We start from the raw sequence: 25,986 nt of genomic DNA on the forward strand, positions 1-25,986 counted from the left end.
TTTTAAGATACTTTCTGTCAACATGCCAAAGCTACTTAACTGAAAGCAAGCCATTTCCTATTTCCAGTGCAATTCTCCTCACATTCCTAAGATTGCACTCTATTATTAATAGATCCCCACTTCCTTGCTGTAGCAAATTTCCCGTTTACCAAATCTCTGGCATTAACAATAATTAGGGACAACCTCCATATCTTTTATTTCATATCAGCATGTATTATCATTCACACGCTCTCGCATAGGTGTCTCACCTCCTCTATCATTTGAACTAATTTATCACTGAATGTCGATTCTCTTTAACTTCCGATTTACTTTGTACTTTCCCTGATCAGTTGCATTGGGTGTTTGTTTTGTTTTTTTGAGCTTGCTGGTAAATTCAGAAATATTATTCAGAAATAGAGTAGCTTTATTAAATTATGATTAACTCTATTTTATATCTAACGTGAAGTGCTTCAGTATTTACCACGACAAAACTCATCCCTTGTATTCAGTTCTGTTCTATAGTCTGGACGCTAATGGTAAGAAAATTAGTAGGTATATCATAGTAGCAGGAAATTTACAAACGTGCTAAATGTCAGGCCTTGACTAAGTAATTGGTGACATTTCAGTGTCTTTTAATTTGTGATGTTTATAAATCTATCTAACGTTGTTCGACTGATATGCCGTCTGTCTTCTTTAGCGTGTCATATAATATAAGGGATAAATATAATATATTTTAAAATTTAGTTGTTTATATGTTATCTTTGTTTTAGTCTACCATTGATTGTTAGGTTTTATTGCGTAATTTGCCTGATGTACTATTATTGCAAATGACTATTTATAAGAAATATTTTCTAATAATTATTTATATCCATTTTACAGCCACACACCAACCATGTGGTTCGGTAGACAGTGAAGTGAACGGTCTACTCAAGGCTGGGGAGGGTGCCCGTGCACACGAAAGAATCATTTATTCAGAAGATGAAAAGATAAGTTTATCACTGGAATTCAGTTCAAAGTAAGTGGCGTAAAGTTAATTTTTTTATGCATTTACTTAAGAGAACAAAACTAATGCTGTTAGTAATCCGCTCACTCAGATATACATGCATGCATACATACTTATGAAAATATACGAAATTTTCATTTGACTTTCTCATTTTTACATACTGGCATTTTGCTGAAATTTTTTCTTGAGAACTCTCTCTTCGTGGTAAGGCGATTTGACGTCTATCTTTAGCATATTAGGAGTCCACTTTGGTGGTCATTCCTCTAAATTTGTATGTAATTTAATTTTTAATCTTCGGATGTTTTAAATATGCTAACCCACTGGTTTTAATTGATTAATATCCATTTCTACTCTCATTATTTAATTATAAATATATATGTATATATATATGCATATAGAAGATACTGGAGGGGCTGGTGCAAACTTTGGAATTGAGGGTTATATCAGACCTCGTTGTCTGATATAACTGGACGTCACTGAACCGTTCCAAAAGTCCCATTTGTCTCATTTAAAATGAGAATCATGTACTGCTTGAGATTCAAAGGCCCACAGCTATTTAACTCCTTGCCAAAACATCTAAAGGATCTCCATGAGGTGGGGGTAGATATTTTCAAGAAACAACTTGACCTCTCGAATATCCCAGATGAACTAATATCAAGGCAGGAAACTCAAAAGAGGGCAGTGGTATCGAACTCCCTCCTTCACCAAAAGCCAATCTCATAGAACTGGCCAATTAAAAGGTGATTACACTGGTGGTGCCCCAGCAGGGCCATAGCCTCAAGGCTGAAACATATAAAAGAAGAATAGAATAGAATGCATATATATATATATATATATATACACATACGTACATACATGGTGGCTGCCCCCTCGTTATCGAGTATGGCCATTGCACGAAGCTTAATCAATGTTGTTATCGTGCAATGCCTGTGCAAGAAGATATTTTTTAAAGTGAGGAAAGGCTGTGCACTGAGTCAATCCCACTCACTAAGCAACACCAACCATAATCCGAAAAGAAGAACAAGTCAACATCATCGGTAACCACTGAGCCGCAGGTTTTATGTCGGAGTTATCCCAGTTTCCTGAGTTACCTTCTCCTAGAAGGATGCCCTAACAAAGGCTTGGAGTCCTCCACTCCTAATGGTTTAACCGCGCGATTGGGTGTTCAGTCCGATTATTTCTATGTCCCCGCGCATGATACAGCCTTAAGGCATTTATTGGATGGTCGTTGACTCTCAAGAGTTCCTCCGCCCTTTGACGGGTTTTGTTTTTCATCCCGCAGGGTGTCCAACAAACACCCTCCTCACCAAACAAGCTTGGTGGGGTTGCCGGTTTAGTCGCCAACGACCCGACCATGCAACAGGTTGTACTGGGTTACATGTTACCAGTAGCACTCGAAAGTGACCTGACATACATACATACACACATACATAGATATATACATACATACATGCATACATACATACACACATACATACATACACACACATACATACATACATACATACACACACATACACACATACATACATACATACACACACATACATACACATACATACATACATACATACATACATACATACATACATACATACATACATACATACATACATACATACATACATACATGCATACATATATGTATATAAATGGTATTTTCAAGGGCGGTGAGCTGGCAGAATCGTTAGCACACCGGGCGAAATGCCTAGTGGTATTTCGTCTGCCGCTACGTTCTGAGTTCAAATTCCGCCGAGGTCGACTTTGCCTTTCATCCTTTCGGGGTCGATAAATTAAGTACCAGTTACACACTGGAGTCGATGTAATCGACTTAATACCTATGTCTGTCCTTGTTTGTCCCCTCTGTGTTTAGCCCCTTGCGGGTAATAAAGAAATAGGTATTTTCAAGATGATAAAGAAAAGCAATACTAAATGGATTTTTTAAACGTGTTAAGATAATCTGATATTTTTCAGTTCCAGAGCTCCGGCTCGTAACGTATAAATTACCATTACTTTCACTTTGCCTTCAAACAATTACAAACCAGTGAAACAAAGTATGACGCTTATTTTTCCCTTTCAATTTTTTTTTTCCGGGCTTCTACCAAATTCGCGTTTTCAATTATCTTCATTGTCCATTCATCAATGCTGCTCAGCCACATTATTTGTGATCTTCCTCTTTTACCGGGAATTTTTCCTTTCAATGACCATATTCGCTAGAGTTATAGTGTTATTATGTTGTGTTACATAACCAAACTATTTCATTTTGCACCTGTTAACAATTGACAGAAGATTTTCACGATTCGCAGTTTTTCAGTTTATTTTATAGAAGTGCCTATAATCACTGTAATAATATTAGTACTTGTTAAAGCAACTCACCAACTCCATTTATCTCAGAGTAGATCGAAGAACCGGTTATGCAACGTCGGAAAAGCAGGTTTTGGTATTTGGTTATGGACCTTCATGTTCTGACTTAAAGGCCTATCCAGCTCCGTTTTGTCTCTTGCCCATCCGAAATCGCTTAAATACATGCACCAGTCGATAAAATAAGTATTGGGATCAATATAAACGGCTATACCCAAGAAGGTGCTGCCCGACATTGCTCTGGTTCAGCGAACGTAAAAATAACATCAGTGATAATGGCGACGGTGATGATATATTACAGTAACCAAATAAAAGTGGTAGTCAATTGAGAAATATATATTTCCTACGTTAAGCTCAATATGATTATAGATAATGACAGACACTGTAATATTTTAACTATTAACAGGAGGCAAAAAAATGCATATGTGAATTATTTACTTTGACATGAAAACACGTATTATTACTTTGGTGATGTCTTTCTGAATAAATCGAAGAACCAATGAAATAGCATCAAGAAAAAATAAGCTTTGCAAAGCTAATACTGCCTCAAGCTGTTAAAAGTAGAAAATATGGACCAATATCAAGGTATCTACCTGCTCGTTCGATTCGCGAGAAACGGTGGTCATGAAAGTAATTTGAAATCACTTTTAGAAGTGCAGTTATGAGTTGTTCCTGTATTGTAATAGCCAATGAAAGATAGGTAGAGGGGATCAATGTTAAAGTTACCTGCCTCCGTTATAATTATAATACAATGAATATTATGTGCAGAATCCTTTGGCTGGTTGTTGGTATTTTATTCTATCTTCCACTGTTATTATAAGAAAAGAAAAGAACAGGATATAATCAACTGCTTCTTTGGTAAATTGTTCAACACCTTACCAGTACTGCCATCGGGATAAAATGTGCATGTGCAAATATGTACTGGAAGAAACCTCAATATACAGATATGTACGAGAAGCTGGTTAATTGAAATTTATTTTTGTGCGGAAAGCAGGTTAAATGTTTAGGAAACAGCCCTTCATTAGACAGCTTCTGCGCGAAACGTTACATTCCTGTTCTTCAAGATGAAAAAAAAATATGTATTCCACTCATTTTGCATTTGCTATTTGCTGACGTAGATCATTACTGCGACATTAGTCCGCTCTTAAAATGTACAGATTGTGAACAGATATTTCGATGAAAGAAGGACGGAGTTCTTAGCTAAAAACCTTGATAATGTCATCGTTATATGATTATAACACATTTAAAAATTAATCAGCGTCCTCAATTTTCGTAGATTAACACGTAAAACTTAAGAAAAGTATAAAAGAATTTAAATCTGATATGCTTTTTTATCACAGAAAGATTAATTTGATTTATTGAGGCGAAGGAGTTTAGTTGCTACTATCGACTCCAGTATTTGACAGGCATTTAATTTTATTGACCCCTGAAGATAAAAGGCAGTGCAAGCATGTTTTTTTTTTTTTTTGCCCCCGATGCTTAAACGATTCTGACAACTCGCCGCCTTCGAAGCTGATTTGCTGATCTTATTTGTTTGTTTTTGTTTTTTTATTCGAGCTCTAAGTGGCTTCTTTTTTCTTTTTCTAGTGGCTGTCCACCTGATTGTTGTCATCATCAAGAAGAAAGTGACCGGGTAAGGATTTTAAAGAATATTTCCTAAACTTTATACTCCTCGTTATTAGATTGGAAGTTAATTTTTGCTGAAACCATCCTTTATATATGGAACACAGCAAACATCCTCCATATATGTAATACGGCATACATATATACATATATATATATATATATATGTATATATATATATATATACATACATACATACATACATACATACATACTACATACATACATACATACATACATACATACATACATACATATATATATATATATATAATATATATATATATATATATATATATATATATATATATATATATATTGTATGTACGGATTAATGCGTTGATCCATTCCTGAATATGTATATGCATAGGTGTAAAAAGGTTGAATGTAGATTCGTCTTCTAATGTTGATTCTTCATATTTTGCTGGTAGATTACAGGCGTAAATTTGCGAAAAAGAAAATAATACTTGTATATGATTTGTGGTGAATTTATGGAAAGAAATCCCATAAAACTCATCAATTTAGTTAAAAATGGAGAAGGCAAGTTGTTAAAATATATAAGAGAATTTTAATTCATGCAGACGATCGTTTCGTACAGAGATATAAAAATCATGCAAATTCATGATTGAATTGAATTAGATTAAATGAATTAAATAAATTAATTAATTATGTATATCAATGTACTCTTCAGTGCAGGAAATATAAACAAACTTTACAATGAACTTGAGAAAGGAAATAGCAGAAGAATAGAATCTAGGAGATTCATCTTTATCCTTATGAGAAAGAGATGAGTCAAGTTAGATATTTACTATAACTATGTGTATGCATATGGGCACATATACATAAATAAATATATACGATGATGAATGCAAAAAGTATCTTGGAATTGATGGAAATGTTGCAGTGAGTAGATCCAGAGTGACAAGGGAGTAGTGTAGCTGACTTCAAAACGTATGTAAGTCAGATCTGTTCGCATTCAAACACGATGACCCCTTTTCTGCAGTCACAATGCTTGTACTAATGTTTGAAACACTGCACTTGATACGTGAAGAGATCAGTAATTTGACCATTGATAATTCCTACATTAACGGTGGCACTGTCACGATCTTTATTAACCAGAGGGATTGGCGGCAGATGCTTAATGTTAGTTCAAATGGTACTTAAAAATCGCATCGCATTTACTAAAACAACATACGCACTTAACAGTAACAATAATAGCATCACGATTATAGGTGAAGAACTCCAGTATAGATATATTTTGAGTATTGAGCTATCCAGTTGACCAGGGATGGTAGAATAGCCTATTTATACAGAAGCTTAAACTAACCCAGTTAGACAGTGACTCTCATCAACAGAAAGTTATTCACGATTACATACTCTTTTACTCTTTTTACTCTTTTTACTTGTTTCAGTCATTTGACTGCGGCCATGCTGGAGCACCGCCTTTAGTCGAGCAACTCGACCCCGGGACTTATTCTTTGTAAGCCCAGTACTTATTCTATCGGTCTCTTTTGCCGAACCGCTAAGTGACGGGGACGTAAACACACCAGCATCAGTTGTCAAGCAATGCTAGGGGAACAAACACAGACACACAAACATATTCACACACACTTATATATATATACATATATACGACAGGCTTCTTTCAGTTTCCGTCAACCAAATCCACTCACAAGGCATTGGTCGGCCCGGGGCTATAGCAGAAGACACTTGCCCAAGATGCCACGCAGTGGGACTGAACCCGGAACCATGTGGTTGGTTAGCAAGCTACTTACCAAACAGCCACTCCTGCGCCTATATGCAAGAAACTTGCTACATATGCAAGAAACTAAATGATATCAACATCATTGACAAACCAAGTAGTCATTCCGGGGCCAATCATTCTACCAGGGAGGATATAGCCCCTGCTGCTCACGACCAGGGAATAGCAACTAAATATTTGGTCAATAAAAGAGATAAAGATGCCTCCAAACCTCAACGCTCTGATAGAAAATTCGACTGGAAAATAGTAATATGGAAGATCGTCACCAGCTGCCCGTAGTTATTCTCAAGTCACAGCCTTCCCAAGAGGCATATGATTGTTACCAAAACTACTTACTAAGCTAACCGCAAGATATTTTGTCCTGGTAGTCATACAATAAAGCACAATGGAACCAGAGTGTGTCTATTGCTTTAAAAATAAGCAACACCAGTGAAATATTCCTATAAAAACAGCAATCCGGTGCAAAGGCAAGACTAATATTATTCTGTGGGACGAGGAACAAAGGTGAATCACCGTTGTAGAGGTCAGCTGCTCAGTGAATGTGAATCTTTCACCTAAATCTGTGAGAACAATTATGCTAAACAGATGTGGATCTTACAAGTTCTATATCTGTTATTCTGGAACAAATTTGCATAGAAGTCTGGAAATGTTTGTTGTCTCCAAAAACGAATGATAAGCTTTCATCTAACAAATTAGAAATACAATGAGTATTTACAAAATATTGCATCGACTTTTCATTCGATGTCCTTAGAGTGAGCGCGCGCACACACACACACACACACACACACACATATGGTATTTTTGTATAAGCTTAAAGCTCGCACCGAAATTATATATATATATTTATGTTTACTCTAAAGAAATTATTCAAGTATGTGCATATAACATGTACACACAAACACACATGTTTAAAGATTAATTACACACATTCGCAAACCCCTAACACTAAACTAATTCTAACCTAAAAGTAGCCTCATGATTTTGTTAGCACTCTGTTCAAATTCTGCGGATAATTAAATAGATCTCAAACAAAATTAACACATTTAAAAACACGCAGACATTGACGCTTACAAACTTGCATACGTACATGAAAATAAACCAACAACCATACATTCCAAATTAATGAGGACTTAATATTCTATAACACTCATAAAAAATCTCTCGACTTCCATCAGTTTGTTGAAAGCAATATTGTTTAGTCGACAACGGCAATAGTCTCTGGCAAAAACCATACGTTTAAATCTTTTATTCTTGTCTTGCTCTTGAATCGGTGATTTTCCCATCAGATAGCACAATCTCTCTCTCTCGCTCTCTCTCGCTCTCTCTTTCTTTCTCTCTCTCTCTCACTCTTTCTATCTATCTATCTCTTTCTTCCTATTTCTCTTCGTTTCCTTCTCCCTCTCACTTTTCCTCCCCTCTGTCTTTTTCTGTCTCCCTCTCTAACATATAAACTCTGGAGTGCAGATGAGTCGGCATTTTTTGACTCACTCATTTTATGTGTTATAAAATATCAACATTCAAGATTTCATTTTCGATTTCGTTCACTTTCTTCAGAGAAATGTGCTTTTAGACATCTTGGCATTTTATTTGTTTTACCTTAGCATCTCACTCTCAAATGAGTGATTTCCGTTTTCTTCTTAACGTGAATGGTTTTGTTTATTTCATTCGAATTCTTTTGTAATAAATCTTAAAATCTCTCCTAGCTCCGCAATAGCAAAAATACCTTTGGGCACATCATCATTTACATTACTTTTCAATTTCATTATTTGTTCAATATAAAAGATATATTTAATGTTTTAATCTCACTTTTTTTTAAAGTATAAATAGAATTGTCAGTCCTTTGTATTTTTAACGTGAAAATTTGGAGAATATACCAGAGCACGTCTATTTATACTTTTAGTCCTATCTTTTGTTTATCTCAATATATTTCGTGAAATATAGGGAGGAAGCTTATAACCTGTAATGATAATGTACATAGATGTTCTAGTACAACCCGCGAATAAAATTATAATCATTAAGAGACGGAGGAGGTAAGAACTAAAGAGGAGCAAAAAAGAGAAGCAAAAAAGGGAGGCTTGCAGTAAGAGTAGAACATATATGGTTTCACTGCTCCCCAATGGCCAGTAAGGTAAAGAAAATTATAGCAACAAGAGGAAGCAAGTTTCGATAAAGAAAAAGAAGCGGGCTTTGGAATAACAACTTTGTGACTTGATTTCGATTTCGAATAACTGAAAAATAAAGTCACTAACAGCGCATGCGTTCTTTATACAGTTGTGTCACACACTCTCATTCTCCTCAATTAGAAATTAGCAGTATTACGTTTAAGAAGCATTTTGGAATCTATATTGGTGCTGTCTCATTTTACGTGCAGCACTGAATATTCATCGGAATAACATGAATGCTGCAACCCCAAATCTGCCTTTCTTTTAAAGAGGCTTTTTTTCCTTTAAGTCAAAATGAACTTTTTCTTTATCTGGAATTTTATTCATGTTTGACTTGAATTTTAAATTGAATCGGACTCTATCTTCGGTTTCGTAGTATCATTTACTGAGTGCTCTTGATATTAATAATTACCATATCATCCAGTTGTTTCTTTTATTTAATTGAAACGAGTTGAGTTGTGGAATAAGAATCAATTTTCAATATCTATTTGCCACGATTTAACATTCTTTGTCAAACAGTTACATAATCCAAATTACAAAACATACCACATTATAACGGATTCTTTTTTCTTTTTCTTCTTAACACTCGGGGAAACTTCAAAGGACTGTTGAGTTTTTATGTTCTTTGTTTTCAACACTAGTGAACCACTTTGTTATCGACATATTGCAACGATTATTCTAGTATCATCTCAGGTTACTTGCTGAGAAGCATTAAAACTTTTTTGTTTTCTTTTCGATTTTCGAACAAGTAAAAATATCATGAAATATCCGTGCGATTTAATCGTGAATAAGACAAATACATTTCAAGTAGATGTGGTTCAATCAAATAAAATGGTTGGAATAAAGAAAATAATCAACAGTTTCTAACGTATGATAATAGTTAAAGAGTAAATCGATCGACTGGGATTTTGCCATGCGAGCAGAAAATAAAATGTTGCGTTTCCTACCGAATGGCAAAAAATATTTTTCCTTTAGTATAATTTATCCATGCTTCCATGTGTTAGTCGAACCTATCAAGCCATTTCTGTCGTCATAACGGCAGTATCAAGGGATAGACTAGCTTTATATTTATCTACAAAAATGTTATAATAGTGAGGTTTTATAGTAGCTAACTAACCAATCGACTTAAGAGAAACACCTTTTATATCAAGTTCAGAATTTACTTACTATTCTTGAAATTTCTTTCTTGGTAAAACTATGTTCGAAAGTTTCAGATCTGCAATCCATCAATACTGCCTTCACATTTCCCACAATCGCTCTCGAATTGACCTTTTCACTTTATCAACAATGTTCTGTCGTCAATCGACACTATTTCACTTACCTCAGTTTTGAATGAAACGGTCATCAATTTTCCTACTACAGTTCAATTTAACCGCCTTTACATTGCTGGTAATTGCAAGGTGTGTACTTCAATGAGCGGGATATTCGATGCATCACCTCTTTACGTTCTGAGGGAAAATACTCTCATGGCCGAATTTATCATTCATCTTTCGAGGGTCGATTGATTAAAGTACTAATTAAGAACTGGGGTTATTATGATTAACTGTCTCTTTTCTCAAAAGTATGTGGCTTACATGAATGCTAGAAATCCTCATCATCATCATTATCGTCATCGTCGTTGTCGTCGTCGTCTTCGTCATCATCATCATCATCGTCGTCGTCATCATCATCATCATCATTATCAATGAGTGAGAGAGCAGCGATATGCCATCAAACTGACACAGGGGTAAAATATACGAAACCCAATATACCCATCATGACTACCCGTCTGATAAGGCACATGCATCACAACCATATGTGCGCAACATGTTAATCTCAAGTGAAGAGATAGACAGCGCATGAACTTGCAGGTGGGGTCCAGTTAGAATATTCTTCAGGCTGAGTGGCCCATCCCACTCAAAAGGTCCCTGAATAAGGGTTGTTTAAGGATGATGAATGAAACATACATGTTTCCAGAGGTGAATTATTCAAACCCCAAAGAATTCTTCTCAACACATGATTATGATGCACCCCACTACTTCTGCTCGTGATCAGTGATGCACATATCGTCCGCCACTAAGGGATATGCTTAACTGGTTAAGGTGAAACAACTGGCAAACAGATCTATAGTATTGAGCAGAATATTTGCTGTAGCCCATCTTTTCCAATCAGTTAAGATCAAAAGCCATGCGAGCCACTGCCTGGTACTGCATCAGAGCATTCATTATTATTATTATTATTATCATTCTTCTTCTTCTTCTTCTTCTTCTTCTTCTTCTTCTTCTTCTTCTTCTTCTTCTTCTTCTTCTTCTCTTCTTCTTCTTATTCTTCTTCTTATCATCATCATCATCATTATTATTATTATTATTATTATTATTATTATTATTATTATTATTATTATTATTAGCAGGTTTTCTACTAGCCCCTTGATAATATTTTCATATTTGATTCCCATTTCTAATAATTTTTGCATTTTTCGTCTAATTATTTCTTTGTCTAATAGTACTCACTTCCTTAGTAAATATTGCTTTCATTATTTTATCACAGTCATAATCTCTCTTTTTTAAACGAACATCACGGGTAGCCATACCCAGCGTTTCTGGCTCTCCTTTCAAGTACCAAAGCCGACGATTATTACTTCCAACATTCTCAGTTTGTTCCATTTCTTTTCATTTATTTATCCTGTTATTCATCCTTTTCTCTTTGAATTTTCCTACCCTTTCACTCACTTTGTGGGTATCTCTAGCTGCCGAAAGTACTCTCTCTTTCATTTTTCGGACTCAGTATCGCAGTACTATCAGAGTCTTCTGCGTTTAGTAATCCTCTACCATCTCCCTTTCTTAGAAGATAGGGTCAGTCGTTATTACTTTTTTGGATGGAGTGCATTGTGCATTGTGCATTGTGAGCAGGTTACTAGTTCTTCTATGCAAGTTCTGCAGCTTTATACCTGTCCATTTCAGAAAGGGAGTAGAATATTTCAATGTTGGTATAGCCCATGTATTTATGGTTTTGATTATGTTCATTCTATTTAATTTTGAGTCGAGTGAGGCTGTAAGCTGGAAGAATCGTTAATGAGCTGGACAAAATACTTAGTAACATTTCGTCTGTCTTTTATGTTCTGAGTTCTAAATCCGCCGAGGTCAACTTTGCGTTCCGGGTCGGTAAAAGTACCAGTGAAGTACTGGAGTTCCCTCCCACAATATTTCAAATCTTGTGCCACTAGTAGAAAGGGCCCATTATTATTATCTTTATTGTTGTAGTAGTAGTAGTAGTAGTAGTAGTAGTAGTAGTAGTAGTAGTAGTGGTGGTGGTGGTGGTGGTGGTGGTGGTGGTGGTGGTGGTGCTGGTGCTGGTGCTGGTGGTGCTGGCGGCAGCGGCGGCAGCGGCGGCAGCGGCGGCAGCGGCGGCAGCGGCGGCAGCGGCGGCAGCGGCGGCAGCGGCGGCAGCGGCAGCAGCAGTAGCAGTAGTAGTAGTAGTAGTAGTAGTAGTAGTACCACAAAACCAAAAGTTTTGCAGGAAGAGAACAGTGGATTATAACAACATCAGAATTTGACTGGTACTCGTTTTGCAGATCCTACACTCTCGCCTTATCAGTAGTATTTTAATGTTGATTCATGATATAAGTATACGGTTCACATGTGTTTTAATAGCAATCTCTGACATAGGCATGAGCTCTGAATTTGAGGCGCGAGTAGAAATAACCGATTACATGAAAGTCGGTATTTGAATGGTATTTATTTTACCGACACCAGGACGATGAAAGACTAAGCTAGTAAGACATGAAATCAGAAAATACAGTGCTACGTTCTGAGTTCAAATTCCGCCGAGGTCGACTTTGCCTTTCATCCTTTCGGGGTCGATTAAATAAGTACCAGTTACGCACTGAGACCGATATAATCGACTTAATCTGTTCGTCTGTCCTTGTTTGTCCCCTCTATGTTTAGCCCCTTGTGGGCAATAAAGGAATAAGAAGCTTGCTTCCCAACCGCATGGTTCCGGGTTCAGTTCCACTGCATGGCACCTTGGGCAAGTGTCTTCTACTATGCTGAATAAATACTGCAAATCATTTTGTCCGATGTTCTAACATTCTGTACATCCTTTACATTCTGTGCATCTGCATAAGCAAAATAAGATAAAAGAGAGTATACCTGTTTCAAATGAACAGTATAACTCTACCGCTATATAACATTCTTCAACCTACTTATAATTTCAGATTAAATCTCTTGCTAAGCATCTACAACAAAGAAGTTGTTATCACAATATTTCATAAATTAATTATACACACACTTTAATATAAAATAATATAAAATCGTTTTCTGTGTTTTTTCGTTGCAGCTGAAATTAAATCTACTTCGTGTTGCTGGTAAATACCGAGTGAAAAAGAAGAAAATATCTTCTCTAGTAAGTACTGAACTTCCTTTTCAGGGACTTTTCAGTTCATACCTAACTTTTCAACGGTTCGTTCTTTTACTACAAGAGTAAAGCTAACATCGCTGTGTATTTAGAAGTATATCTAATTCTTTTTGCTCCGTTATAGTGCAATCTTAGGAGAAAAGAAGACGGGTGACAGATAAGTAACTTCATAAAAGATGAATGTATAAAAGGCGTAGTTACAGAAAAGAGATTGAATAAAGATAGACGAGAAAAGAAGAGAGAGAGAGGGACAGGTGTGAAAGACAGAGAGGGAACAACGACGGGAAGATTGGGAGAGAAAGTGAGACAAATGATAGCAGAGAGGAAAGAAAATGGACGAAACAACATTTCAAATCCCCCAAAAAATTATTCAAATACACAAGTACTTGCACACACACATACGCTCAACATATACATATATTTGGTACATTGCTTGAACCATGTTTTCCCTCTTTCCTCCTCTCTTCACCTCTCATTTTCTTCCCCTCTTTCTTTCCCTTTCTCATTTTGTCTTTCTTTTTCTTTCAATCTCTCTCTTTCTCACTCTCTCTCCCCCCTCTCTCTCTTTATCTCTCTCTCCCTCTCTCTCCTTCTTACCAACAAGGATACATTATTTTTGAACACGTAAAATATAGAAATGACCGTAATTTAGAGAAACCGAATTTTCATTTTTTTTTGCTCACTTTTCTCTCTCTCTCTCTCTCTCTCTCTCTCTCTCTCTCTCTCTCTCTCACTCACTCTATTTATCTGCCTATCGATCTAACTATCTATCGTTGCTTGTTATAGTCATTACGAACTGAACGATTTAATTTGATGCTATTTAAAATATAATTTATGTAGAGTTAAAATATGGGAGAAAATTTCTTTTTCATACTAAAGGTATTTTGTTATCATTTTCAATTATTGAACGACATCTATCGTAGCATCGAGTAGATCTGAGACTATTGAGTGAAATTGAGCTGATGGAAACTGTAGGGAAGCCAATTAGATTAACTCCACATGTGGCTGGATGTTAGATTTAATCCATCGCCCGGTTTAACTCTACAATCAACCTCTTGAATCTACTTATCAAAGTCCACTCTATTGTTTGCAATGCGAGATCACCACATGAAACCTGGTTTCTTCTTCCCTTTTGCTACATGACTCTGAGAAAACTCACAGCACTTCATCTTTAGAATAAACTATAAAAATCCATAAGTAAATCTATAACAGCTGTAAATTGAAAGGAACCTACTCTTTGTATACTAACTGGTATGTTTTTTTAACGTATCCCAATACTATAGCTTTTGAAAATGTTTCAACAGACTAACATCGCTCACCAATTTTCTTTCTACTTACATTTATTCACTTTTTTAATTTTCTTTTGCTTTCAATAGCCAAGAAATAAAATAATTTTTAAAATTTAATTTCTAACTATTTACTTATACTTGAACATCTATTAATACTTCTGCTAATAAAAATAAGTTTGATATTGCTTCTTTCTGTAGGCATATGACCTGAAATTTTGAGAAGAGAGGTCTTCGACCCCAGTGCTCAACTGGTATTCATTTCATCGACCACGAAAAGATGAAACGCAAAATCGACCTCAGTATTCTAAACCTGATACGTATTTTATCGGTAGTCTTACTGAACCTATAAGTTAAGGGGATGTAAACAAGCCAACAGTGGTTTGCAAGCGATAGTAGTGATGAGAGGCAAATACAAGTACAAACACACACACACACACATCCCGGATTCGGCATATATATTTACCCACTATTTAAGCATAATAATTTTCACATGCTTTAAACATAAATTGAAACATTCTCATTCGCAAAATATTTGCAAACGTCGTATAACAGTTCCTAACATTATTTTATTGTTTACTCTTAATTATATATGACGGCTCAGACTAAACTGGAACAAATTGTATATTGAAAATGATTGGTATAAAGGAGTATGAAAATAAAATAGTTAAGAATAGATTGGGGGCTATGGTGGTAGCAGAGGGGCGGCCATCTTCAAATATAAATATACGTTAAAATTGTCAATAAATATAACAATCTACCAGTAAATTTGTAATAAAATAAATAATGGGTAAATATAGGAGCAGGAGTGGCTTTGTGGCAAGAAGGAGGTGAGCTGGCAAAAACGTTAGCACGACAGGCGAAATGCGTAGCCGTATTTCGTCTGCCGTTACGTTCTGAGTTCAAATTCCGCCGAGGTCGACTTTGCTTTTCATCCTTTCGGGGTCGATTAAATAAGTACCAGTTACGCACTGGGGTCGATATAATCGACTTAATCCGTTCGTCTGTCTTTGTTTGTCCCCTCTGTGTTTAGTCCCTTGTGGGCAATAAAGAAATAAGAAGCTTGCTTGCTTCCCAACCGCATGGTTCCGGGTTCAGTTCCACTGCACGGCACCTTGAGCAAGTGTCTTCTACTCTGGCTCCGGGCCGACCAAAGCCATATGACTGGATTTGGTAGATGGAAACTGAAAGAAGCCCGTTATATATATATATATATATATATATCAAGATTAATCAACCGAAATTGCGAGGATGATCCGCTTCTTGACTGAAGATAAAGGCTTCGAATGACCCGTCTGTGTTTTTTTGTATCGTCTATCTGGATGTTTTGTTGTCCCTTTTTGTATCACCTAGTTGTCCGGATGTTTTGCGTTCTTGTCCTATTTTGTATTTTAAGGGCTATCAGCTAGAACGAAAATTATTTGTTTTTTGTTTTTTTTTGTTTCTGGGTTCAAATAACCAAATCAGGGCATATCGACCAAAATTGCCTTTTTGGTGTATTGCGGTTAAAAATGATTATCTGCAAGATCTCGCCAGCTTTCAATCAAGGATAACATCCATGGCATCTTCAAATGTCTTCAGAAGAATATCCAACGAATAATGCATCGTTTAAACTCAAGTTCTCTACTTGTAATCTCTTGGGTTTAAGAACCAGAAAATATGCATTTTAAACATATGGGGGGAAACTTCCTAAAATAACAAATTCCCACTCTGGGAACAATGTGGGTCGATTCGTTCGACTAAAGGCGGTGCTCCAGCATGGCTGCGGTCAAATGACTGAAACAATAAAAGATCAAAAGAATAAAAAAAAGTACGTGATTCTGTGTATGTGTGTGTGTGTGTGTGTCTGCTTGTTAAAGTATATGTATGAGTCTCTTTGAATTCGTGCATGCATCTGTGTACACATACGTCTGTGAGTGCGAGTGCATGTGCGTTCGTGTTTAAATATCTGTATATATGTATTATTATATGTATGTCAATGTGATTATATTTGCGTCCGTCTGTGTCTGTATATACAAATGTACATGTATATGTGTTATATGAGAATGCAGCCTACTCCTGCAATTGAAGACAGCGTCAATTATGAAGAATCTCCTAGAGTTTAAACTAAAGAGATAGTCTTCGCTAATGATACAGTTCTAACAACAAAATAGTTGAATTGTATATATAGAGGAAGGGGAGGAAGGGGAGAAGGAGGAGGAAAGAGGAAAATGCGAAGGAGAAGGGAGGAGGAGGAGAATAGGAAAGAAGGATAGTGTGTAATGATGATGACTTTCAGAGAAACTTATACGCACTTATACGACACTCACCCTACTAAGTGATATAATTAGCATAATCTATATATATAAAACTGTAGTTGTGTGAGTGTCTGTCCCCTTCGATTTAGATTCCTAACTACTCCCACATTTTGAGGTGCAGTTTAACCAAATTCGGGTATCTTATAGTCGTGATTCATATCGAGCCCGTCTGAGTATTAGCGCGCGTCTACGATGAGTCTACGATTTTAAAAATAATTTAACATCATTTTTTATTCCTTTTTAATGCATAATTTTTCGTGTGTCGATGGCGGCGGAGCTGGCGTCCATGGTCACACCTGCACCTGTTTGCTTCTCCCCTTCTTCCCTCCCTCGTGAAGCTGTGGAGAAGGGAGTGAAAGGAAATCAACGTCGTAAAGCGTTGTCAAGGAGACCAGCGTTCTTTTAGAACAACGACTTCATGGCTTGAAGACACCAAAAAAGAAATGGCTAAGAAAGCCCGAATTGGCATCTATAAGGGAAGTAACTCTCTAAAAATGCTTATATAGTTATTTCCCTTACAAACCCGAGCAACGCCGGGCGCTACTGCTAGTATTCTATAATTCTGTACGGTTTTCATATAAAAGCAGTTGCCTAAGAAATACTCAGTTACAAACATTTGAAAATACTCCCTTGAATAAAGATACCTAATCTCATTTGTTGACAATTTTGTAAAGTCCTTAGTTGCCAGAAGATACCAATGAATGCAATTAGATATGCAAAATGTCATACACTAACCAATGAAATTTTACGTAGTCACTCAACCGCCTAGAAATAACAGAATAGCTATTCACGTAGCCCTAGATAAAATTGAAAAGCTCCGATATTCCTCACTAGTCGGTCATTGAAGAGAGACTGTTCGTTCATTGTTGACCTGGGGATAAGAACAACTAAGCCGTACACAAATATCTGGGGCAGTTATACCATACTCAATACGTATGTCAACAGAATCAGACAAAGCAGAGCGTACACTCTGACGCCAATAAGACAAAACCTTTTCTCACACTTATTTTATTCTAAGTTATGTCCTCCCTTTCCCCTCTTCGGTGGTCTCTTTCATGAGATATGTTTCATCTAACATGTTGATAATATATTATATCTCATGTCCTATTCATCTTATGACTACTACTGCAGGTAGGGTGACGTCGGTATTTCGACAAGATCTAATATGACTGAAAGACAGATGTCCGGGTTTGACTACCGTACTTACCGAAATTCTGAAAATAAAGTTACACCTTGATCTAATATATTTTTCTTTCTCACTACAAGAATATTTATAATTAGAGTTCATTAGAGTTCATTATATTCACTATATTAAAAATGTTAGTCATTACAAGAAATGGGCATAGTCGCACAAACTTGCCACCCGCTTAACTTCTCACTGACAGATTTAGAAATTTAGCGGGAAGGAAGTAAAATTCATATTTAACATGCTTTATTGTTTTTTTGTTCTGTTATGTTATTTTTCATTCAAATTTTATTGCAGGTGTCTGACTGCCGCTACCTCTTATGTCCAGCTTCGGTAACAGTTGCACATCTAAAAAAGTTTATTCGAATGAAGTTTTCTCTTTCCCCTCGATACAAGGTAAGTATTTTAAAAAAAACTATACATGAGAGAAAGAGCTGAGTTCAATAAACTAAAACAACTTTTAAACATTTAGATTATTATATTGTTTATGATACAATACACACAAGCACAAATACAGACAGGTAGACAAACAGACAGGCATACATGCAAACATACGGTTTGATAATCCAGTACCCAAGATACACTTTCAGCTTCGTACCTATTATTATTGGAGCAACAGTATACATACCAACCCCTCTGGAGCAAAGCTGAACTTTAGGATCTTGGGAAGAGAACGCAACTCCTTCATTCATAAGCTGTAAAGGGTCACGGGATCTGAAACTATAAAAACCTGCAAGAACTCCTTAAGATTTAAAAGTTGATGTTTAAAACAAGATGCTTTCCTTCACAATCTTGCTACCAAGTGGGTAAGCCGGTTAAATTTTCTTCTAAATTAAAAAGAGAAACAGGACATACATACTTGCAGGCATACATACATACATACATACATACATACATGCATACATGCATACATACATACATACATACATACATACATACATACATACATACATATAAACTTGTGGCGCTAATAATACACACATACACTCTTATGAAATACAAAACAAAAAAATACTTTCCATACCATCGCAAGCAGTGGCTGGTTGTAAAATAATATTAGTTTGGATATATGTTTGACTTTGTTATTATAACAAAAGAAAAGGTGGCAAGCTAGCAAGATCCTTAGCACGCCGAGCAAACGCTCAACGGTATTTCGTCCATCATAAAAGGCGGTGAGCTGGCAGAAACGTTAGCACGCCGGGCGAAATGCGTAGCCGTATTTCGTCTGTCGTTACGTTGTGAGTTCAAATTCCGCCGAGGTCGACTTTGCCTTTCATCCTTTCGGGGTCGATAAATTAAGTACCAGTTACGCACTGGGGTCGATGTAATCGACTTAATACCTATGTCTGTTCTTGTTTGTCCCCTCTATGTTTAGCCCCTTGTGGGTAATAAAGAAATAGGTATTTTGTCCATCTTTATGTTCTAAGTTCAAATTCTGCCGAGGTCGACCTTGCCTTTCATCCTTTTGAGGTCGATAAAATATGTACCGGTAAAACACTGGAGTCGATGTAATCGGCTTAACTACACTCCCCGAAATTGCTGGCCTTGTGCCAAAATTTGAAATCAGTATTACAAGGAAGGAAAAGGCGGTAAGCTAGCAGAATCATTACAACGTCGAACAAAATGCTTAGTGGGATTTCGTTCGTCATTATGTTCTGTGTTCAAATACCGTCGATAAAGTAAATACCAGTTGAGCACTGGGGTTGATGTAATCAACATGCCTCCTCCTAAAATTTGCTGGCATTGTGCCAAATTTTAAAATGATTATTATAACGAAGGAATATAATCGCTATCAATATAACCGTTGGGCGTTGTTCGAAAAACCAACACTATATAACTTTTGACTCGCAAAATAATAAGTAAGTTTAGTTGTATATAATGTCAATATAATTTATATAATTTCAAGCTAAACTAAGAATAGGAATGATATGTAGAAGGCAATATGATACATATACTTGCATAATGTTACATATGTGTATGTATGAGTGCGTCTGTAGAAAATACATGACAAACGAAGATGTACAGGTGTAAATGTGAGTATGTACATGTTGTAGTGAAAATGGTACACTCCTTCCCACGTGAAAAATTGGTATGAGGCAGGCAACCACTATAATGTCAGACAGTCAGTCGTTGTAGGAAGTCAGTGCTAGTAAAGTCGTTGTACGAGTTCTTAGTTGGAGTCAGTATCAGTTATGTGTTATAGTCGAGTTCGCTTTACAGTCAAGGTAGACGTTACAAAGTCGTTGTCTTACGGAGTTATCAGCGATAGCACGTTAGACGAGTTAAAGGTAATGAAACGCTGAATACCGCCACAGCATTAATAGTGGCGACAACAATATTACAGTGCCGACGATAACATACAAGTGGACGAGGATGCGCATTATAACAGTATATATGTGTGTTAAAGTTAATCCAAACAAGAAAACACAGGAAAAAAACACAGCAACGCGAGGACGTGGAACAATTAAAGTATTATTTGACGCTCAGGAAAGAAGGGAAGGAGGGTTTAACGTTTCGAGCGGAGCTCTTCGTCGGAAACAAAGGAGAAGGAAAGATCCCGAGAAGGGAAGACAGAGGAAAAAAATATTTTTGCTGGTGGTGCTCAAGAGATCACATGTTGAAAGAACAGAAGTTGAAAGGTAGTGTGTTACATGGATGTAGTCTTTCGAAATAATATGGTGTTAATAAGTATGGCACGTTAACGTATACATTAATCCAAGTTTAATTCCATAAATGAACAAAAGTACAAATTCTTCTTTTTACAATGGGCTATCGCTCAACTTCGGCTGTAAGCAATAGATATTGAGTGAGAGATAAGTACAGGTAAAGATCTGTGCAATGAACAGATATTTATTACAGCTGTATAAATTTAATTTTGTTGAAGGAAGGAAATTTCTCCAAAAGGAAAGCAAACACCTTCAATAGGTTTTAACATACAACCTATGAACCATTTGTCCAAAACGGTACCCACTCACCTATTTCACCTCTTCCTATTTAAGTATTTTACAATACTTGGCAAAGTGTGATGTTCTGGTGGTGAGGTTAAAGAAAGATAGATAGAGATAGACAGAGGAGGTTGTTGCATTAAGAGAGAGGCGGGGGCAAATAACGTTTATTTTCTCAGAGTAGAGACACAACGACAGCAAGAAAAAGTAGATACAAACAACAAACAAAGCTGAACTGAAATGAAGTTAGTTTTGTTTCTGAAAACTGTAGTGATGACGAAGACGACGACGACGACGACGACGATGATGATGATATATTTATAGTGAAAAGTATTTTTTTAATGAATTAAATCTATATTATCCTTCTGGAAGCACTCCGTCGGTTACGACGACGAGGGTTCCGGTTGATCCGATCAACGGAACAGCCTGCTCGTGAAATTAACGTGTAAGTGGCTGAGCACTCCACAGACACGTGTACCCTTAACGTAGTTCTCGGGGATATTCAGCGTGACACAGAGAGTGACAAGACCGGCCCTTTGAAATACAGGTACAACAGAAACAGGAAGTAAGAGTAAAAGAAAGTTGTGGTGAAAGAGTACAGCAGGGATCACCACCATCCCTGCTGGAGCATCGTGGAGCTTTAGGTATTTTCGCTCAATAAACACTCACAACGCCCGGTCTGGGAATCGAAACCGCGATCCTACGACCGCGAGTCCGCTGCCCTAACCACTGGGCCATTGCGTTTCCACTATATTATTCTTCTACCTGTTTATTCACACTTTAGTTTATTAAGGAAGAAGAGGAGGTGGAGTGAGTGAGAGAGAGAGAGAGAGGAAGAGGGAATGTGAGAGAGCAGATAGCCAGCCGATGCATTATGGTTAGTGGAAATGAGAGGTGAAGAGAAAGAGAGAAATGTTAAAGACATGGAGAGGGGAATTACATGGTTAAAAAGTTTGTTCAAGCAGTAGAGAGACAGAAAGAAATATAAAATACTTAACTTTTAAAATCATATAATATATAATTGTGACTAGAAGTGCAATAACATAACAAAATAAAAGTTGAAATGCAAATCATCCATTCTTTTTTAAATAGCTTCTCTTAATCTTTTTCGTTCTGTGGAACTTCCACAGGTCCCACTTGTAGTAATATAATGTATTTACGTTTCTGGATAGGACTCAGTGCAATTAATGCGAAATTCTCACATCCTTGATATGAGTTGCCATCACTCAGTAAAGAATATGTTGGTGTTGAATTTACCGGCGAACTAAAATAATTATCTAAAGGACTATTGTAAACCCATTAATATTACCAAAATATCTGTGGCCAAGAGTTTTAAAACTGAAGTTTGCTGTGAAGTTTCGATTTCCTTGTAAATTTCTCTTCTAGATAAACTGGTTCACCAGTGCATCATTCACTTGTTATGTCTCTTCACATTTCTTGCGATATGGTACATGTAAACCTAAAAACTATCTTTCATTTCGTAACCAACAAATCTGTTTATAAAACATAATTTGTTTGTACTTTTCAGATTGACATATTCCATACGGACGAATCTCTGAGTGACAGTTACACGTTAATAGATATTGCATACATCTACACATGGCGGCGGGTATGTTTGCAATCAATTTATTCTCTATAATCATCGTCATTATTATTCTTATTTTCATTAATTTCTTTTTAACTCAGAGCATAAAAGGCGAAACAAATATCTTCCATTATATGTTCGGGATCTTTACGTTTTGAATTCAAATCCCATCGAATGGAACTTTGTTTGTCATTCCTTCGTCGTCGACAGAATAAATTCCAGTGAAGTACTAGTGTCGATGTAATAAACTTCTCGTTCTACTAATTACTGTTGTTGTTGTTGTTGCTGGTAGTGGTGATGGTGGTGGTCGTGGTGGTCGTCGTCGTGGTCGTCGTGGTCGTCGTCGTCAGCGTCATATTATTATTATTATTATTATTATTATTATTATTATTATTATTATTATTATTATTATTATTATTAACGGATAGTTGGTTAGGAACATCCTGGCTTCTAATGCACAGACATGCGCTGAGGTCACGCCACCGGCAGAGATACTTGGAAAGTGAACAAGTTTGATCTCTATTTGTAAGTCACACTTTTCCGCATTTCTGGGACGAAAGAGAACCAAGATTGTGCACTTTGTATCTAGAATGTTAGGCACTTAATTTCCTTACCAGTTACGTAATGTAGTTGGTGAAAGTTCCACTTCAAGAAAATACAAGGGATAATCAGTGGGTAAGAGCTATGAAGTTCTCGGGGAAGCTGTTGCCGATAAGCTCGGTAATCTATTTCGGATGTACATAAGTCCGGGTGTCACTGTGGATAACCTCCTTGCTAATTTCCTTGCCCTGGTAATACTACTGAGGAACGGAACTAGTTTTAAAATAACTCTAAAGACAGGGAAGCGCTACCTGTAGGAAATGTCCATAACGCAAGCTTATTGCACGTATTCAAATAGTGCGCCAGTATTGCTGACTTTTGGGGTTTTGTTGAGTAGCTGCTGTCATAATTGGACGGGTCCAGATATTGACTGAATCCACCATGAAGATAGCTCCACTACTATTCTTTAATAAGATAAAGCAAGTAGTTTATTATTCTTCTTCTTCTTTTTATTATTATTATTATTATTATTATTATTATTATTATTATTTATTATTATTATTTTATTATTATTATTATTATTAACGGATAGTTGGTTAGGAACATCCTGGCTTCTAATGCACAGACATGCGCTGAGGTCACGCCACCGGCAGAGATACTTGGAAAGTGAACAAGTTTGATCTCTATTTGTAAGTCACACTTTTCCGCATTTCTGGGACGAAAGAGAACCAAGATTGTGCACTTTGTATCTAGAATGTTAGGCACTTAATTTCCTTTACCAGTTACGTAATGTAGTTGGTGAAAGTTCCACTTCAAGAAAATACAAGGGATAATCAGTGGGTAAGAGCTATGAAGTTCTCGGGGAAGCTGTTGCCGATAAGCTCGGTAATCTATTTCGGATGTACATAAGTCCGGGTGTCACTGTGGATAACCTCCTTGCTAATTTCCTTGCCCTGGTAATACTACTGAGGAACGGAACTAGTTTTAAAATAACTCTAAAGACAGGGAAGCGCTACCTGTAGGAAATGTCCATAACGCAAGCTTATTGCACGTATTCAAATAGTGCGCCAGTATTGCTGACTTTTGGGGTTTTGTTGAGTAGCTGCTGTCATAATTGGACGGGTCCAGATATTGACTGAATCCACCATGAAGATAGCTCCACTACTATTCTTTAATAAGATAAAGCAAGTAGTTTATTCTTCTTCTTCTTCTTTTTATTATTATTATTATTATTATTATTATTATTATTATTATTTATTATTATTATTATTATTAACGGATAGTTGGTTAGGAACATCCTGGCTTCTAATGCACAGACATGCGCTGAGGTCACGCCACCGGCAGAGATACTTGGAAAGTGAACAAGTTTGATCTCTATTTGTAAGTCACACTTTTCCGCATTTCTGGGACGAAAGAGAACCAAGATTGTGCACTTTGTATCTAGAATGTTAGGCACTTAATTTCCTTTACCAGTTACGTAATGTAGTTGGTGAAAGTTCCACTTCAAGAAAATACAAGGGATAATCAGTGGGTAAGAGCTATGAAGTTCTCGGGGAAGCTGTTGCCGATAAGCTCGGTAATCTATTTCGGATGTACATAAGTCCGGTGTCACTGTGGATAACCTCCTTGCTAATTTCCTTGCCCTGGTAATACTACTGAGGAACGGAACTAGTTTTAAAATAACTCTAAAGACAGGGAAGCGCTACCTGTAGGAAATGTCCATAACGCAAGCTTATTGCACGTATTCAAATAGTGCGCCAGTATTGCTGACTTTTGGGGTTTTGTTGAGTAGCTGCTGTCATAATTGGACGGGTCCAGATATTGACTGAATCCACCATGAAGATAGCTCCACTACTATTCTTTAATAAGATAAAGCAAGTAGTTTATTATTCTTCTTCTTCTTTTTATTATTATTATTATTATTATTATTATTATTATTATTATTATTATTGAGTGAGAGAGCAGTTGGAAATGTGACACTGGGGTAAAATATACGAAGCCCAATATACCCATCATGACTACCCGTCTGATAAAGGTACACCGGACACATGCATCACAACCATATGTGCGCGACATGGTGATCTCATATCAAGATAAACAGCACATGACCTTGCAGGTGGGGCCCAGTTAGAATTTTCTTCAGGTTGAGTAGCCCATCCCGCTCAAACGGTCCCTGATTAAGGGTTGTTTAAGGATGTTGAAAGAACCACCCATGTTTCCAGAGGTGAACTATTCAAACCCCAAAGAATCCCTCTCAACGCATGTCTATGATGCTCCCCCACTACTTCTGCTCGTGATCAGAGATGCACATATCGTCAGCCACTAAGGGACATGCTCAACTGGTTATGGTCAAACAACTGACAAGCAAATCTGTGGTATTGAGCAGAATATTTGCTGTAGCCCATCTTATTATTATTATTATTCATACTCATTGTTCAGCCGTTGATAAACTTGCCTTTTCCGTTTCTAAAGAGACTGTTGTGCTGATCTTGCTATATATATATTTTGTTGGTATCTTGTATTAGGTTTTGTCTTAATTTTTTGCCTTACCTCTTCTTTAGCAACCTATAACATTCTGTATGACTTGTAATTTCTTTGGAGTTCCCACTTTTGTCTTTCCTTTGCCATCTTGCATTTATCTTTCCAAATTCTTTATTGGACCGCTCACCTTGATTCTCAAGTCTCTTTTACCACTACTTTTATTTTCTTAATTTTTCACCTCAAAACTTTTTTACCGTAACAGGCTGCACAGTATATAAAACCATTTTATGTGTGCTATATTCCCAACTTTGAGTTCTTCTAATAATTTATACAGTTTCTTTACTGTTATATGTCGCTTTACAGTTTCAGTTCTTCTGAAAGCTG

At 36.6% G+C, this 25,986-nt stretch overlaps 1 protein-coding gene across 2 annotated transcripts in view; it reads left to right on the forward strand.

The window, feature by feature from the left end:
* Nucleotides 1-25,986, forward strand: part of LOC115215012 (polycomb complex protein BMI-1-like) — a 244,130-nt gene that overhangs the window by 215,285 nt on the left and 2,859 nt on the right. For both annotated transcript variants that reach the window (XM_029784126.2, XM_029784124.2), the window contains exons 6-10: nucleotides 859-994; nucleotides 4,931-4,976; nucleotides 13,205-13,270; nucleotides 18,349-18,447; nucleotides 22,525-22,605. In XM_029784126.2, the coding sequence (XP_029639986.1) occupies nucleotides 859-994; nucleotides 4,931-4,976; nucleotides 13,205-13,270; nucleotides 18,349-18,447; nucleotides 22,525-22,605 (428 nt within the window). The remainder of the gene's footprint in view (nucleotides 1-858; nucleotides 995-4,930; nucleotides 4,977-13,204; nucleotides 13,271-18,348; nucleotides 18,448-22,524; nucleotides 22,606-25,986) is intronic.

Source organism: Octopus sinensis, linkage group LG8 (genome assembly GCF_006345805.1).
Source record: "Octopus sinensis linkage group LG8, ASM634580v1, whole genome shotgun sequence".
Lineage (NCBI taxonomy): Eukaryota > Metazoa > Mollusca > Cephalopoda > Octopoda > Octopodidae > Octopus > Octopus sinensis.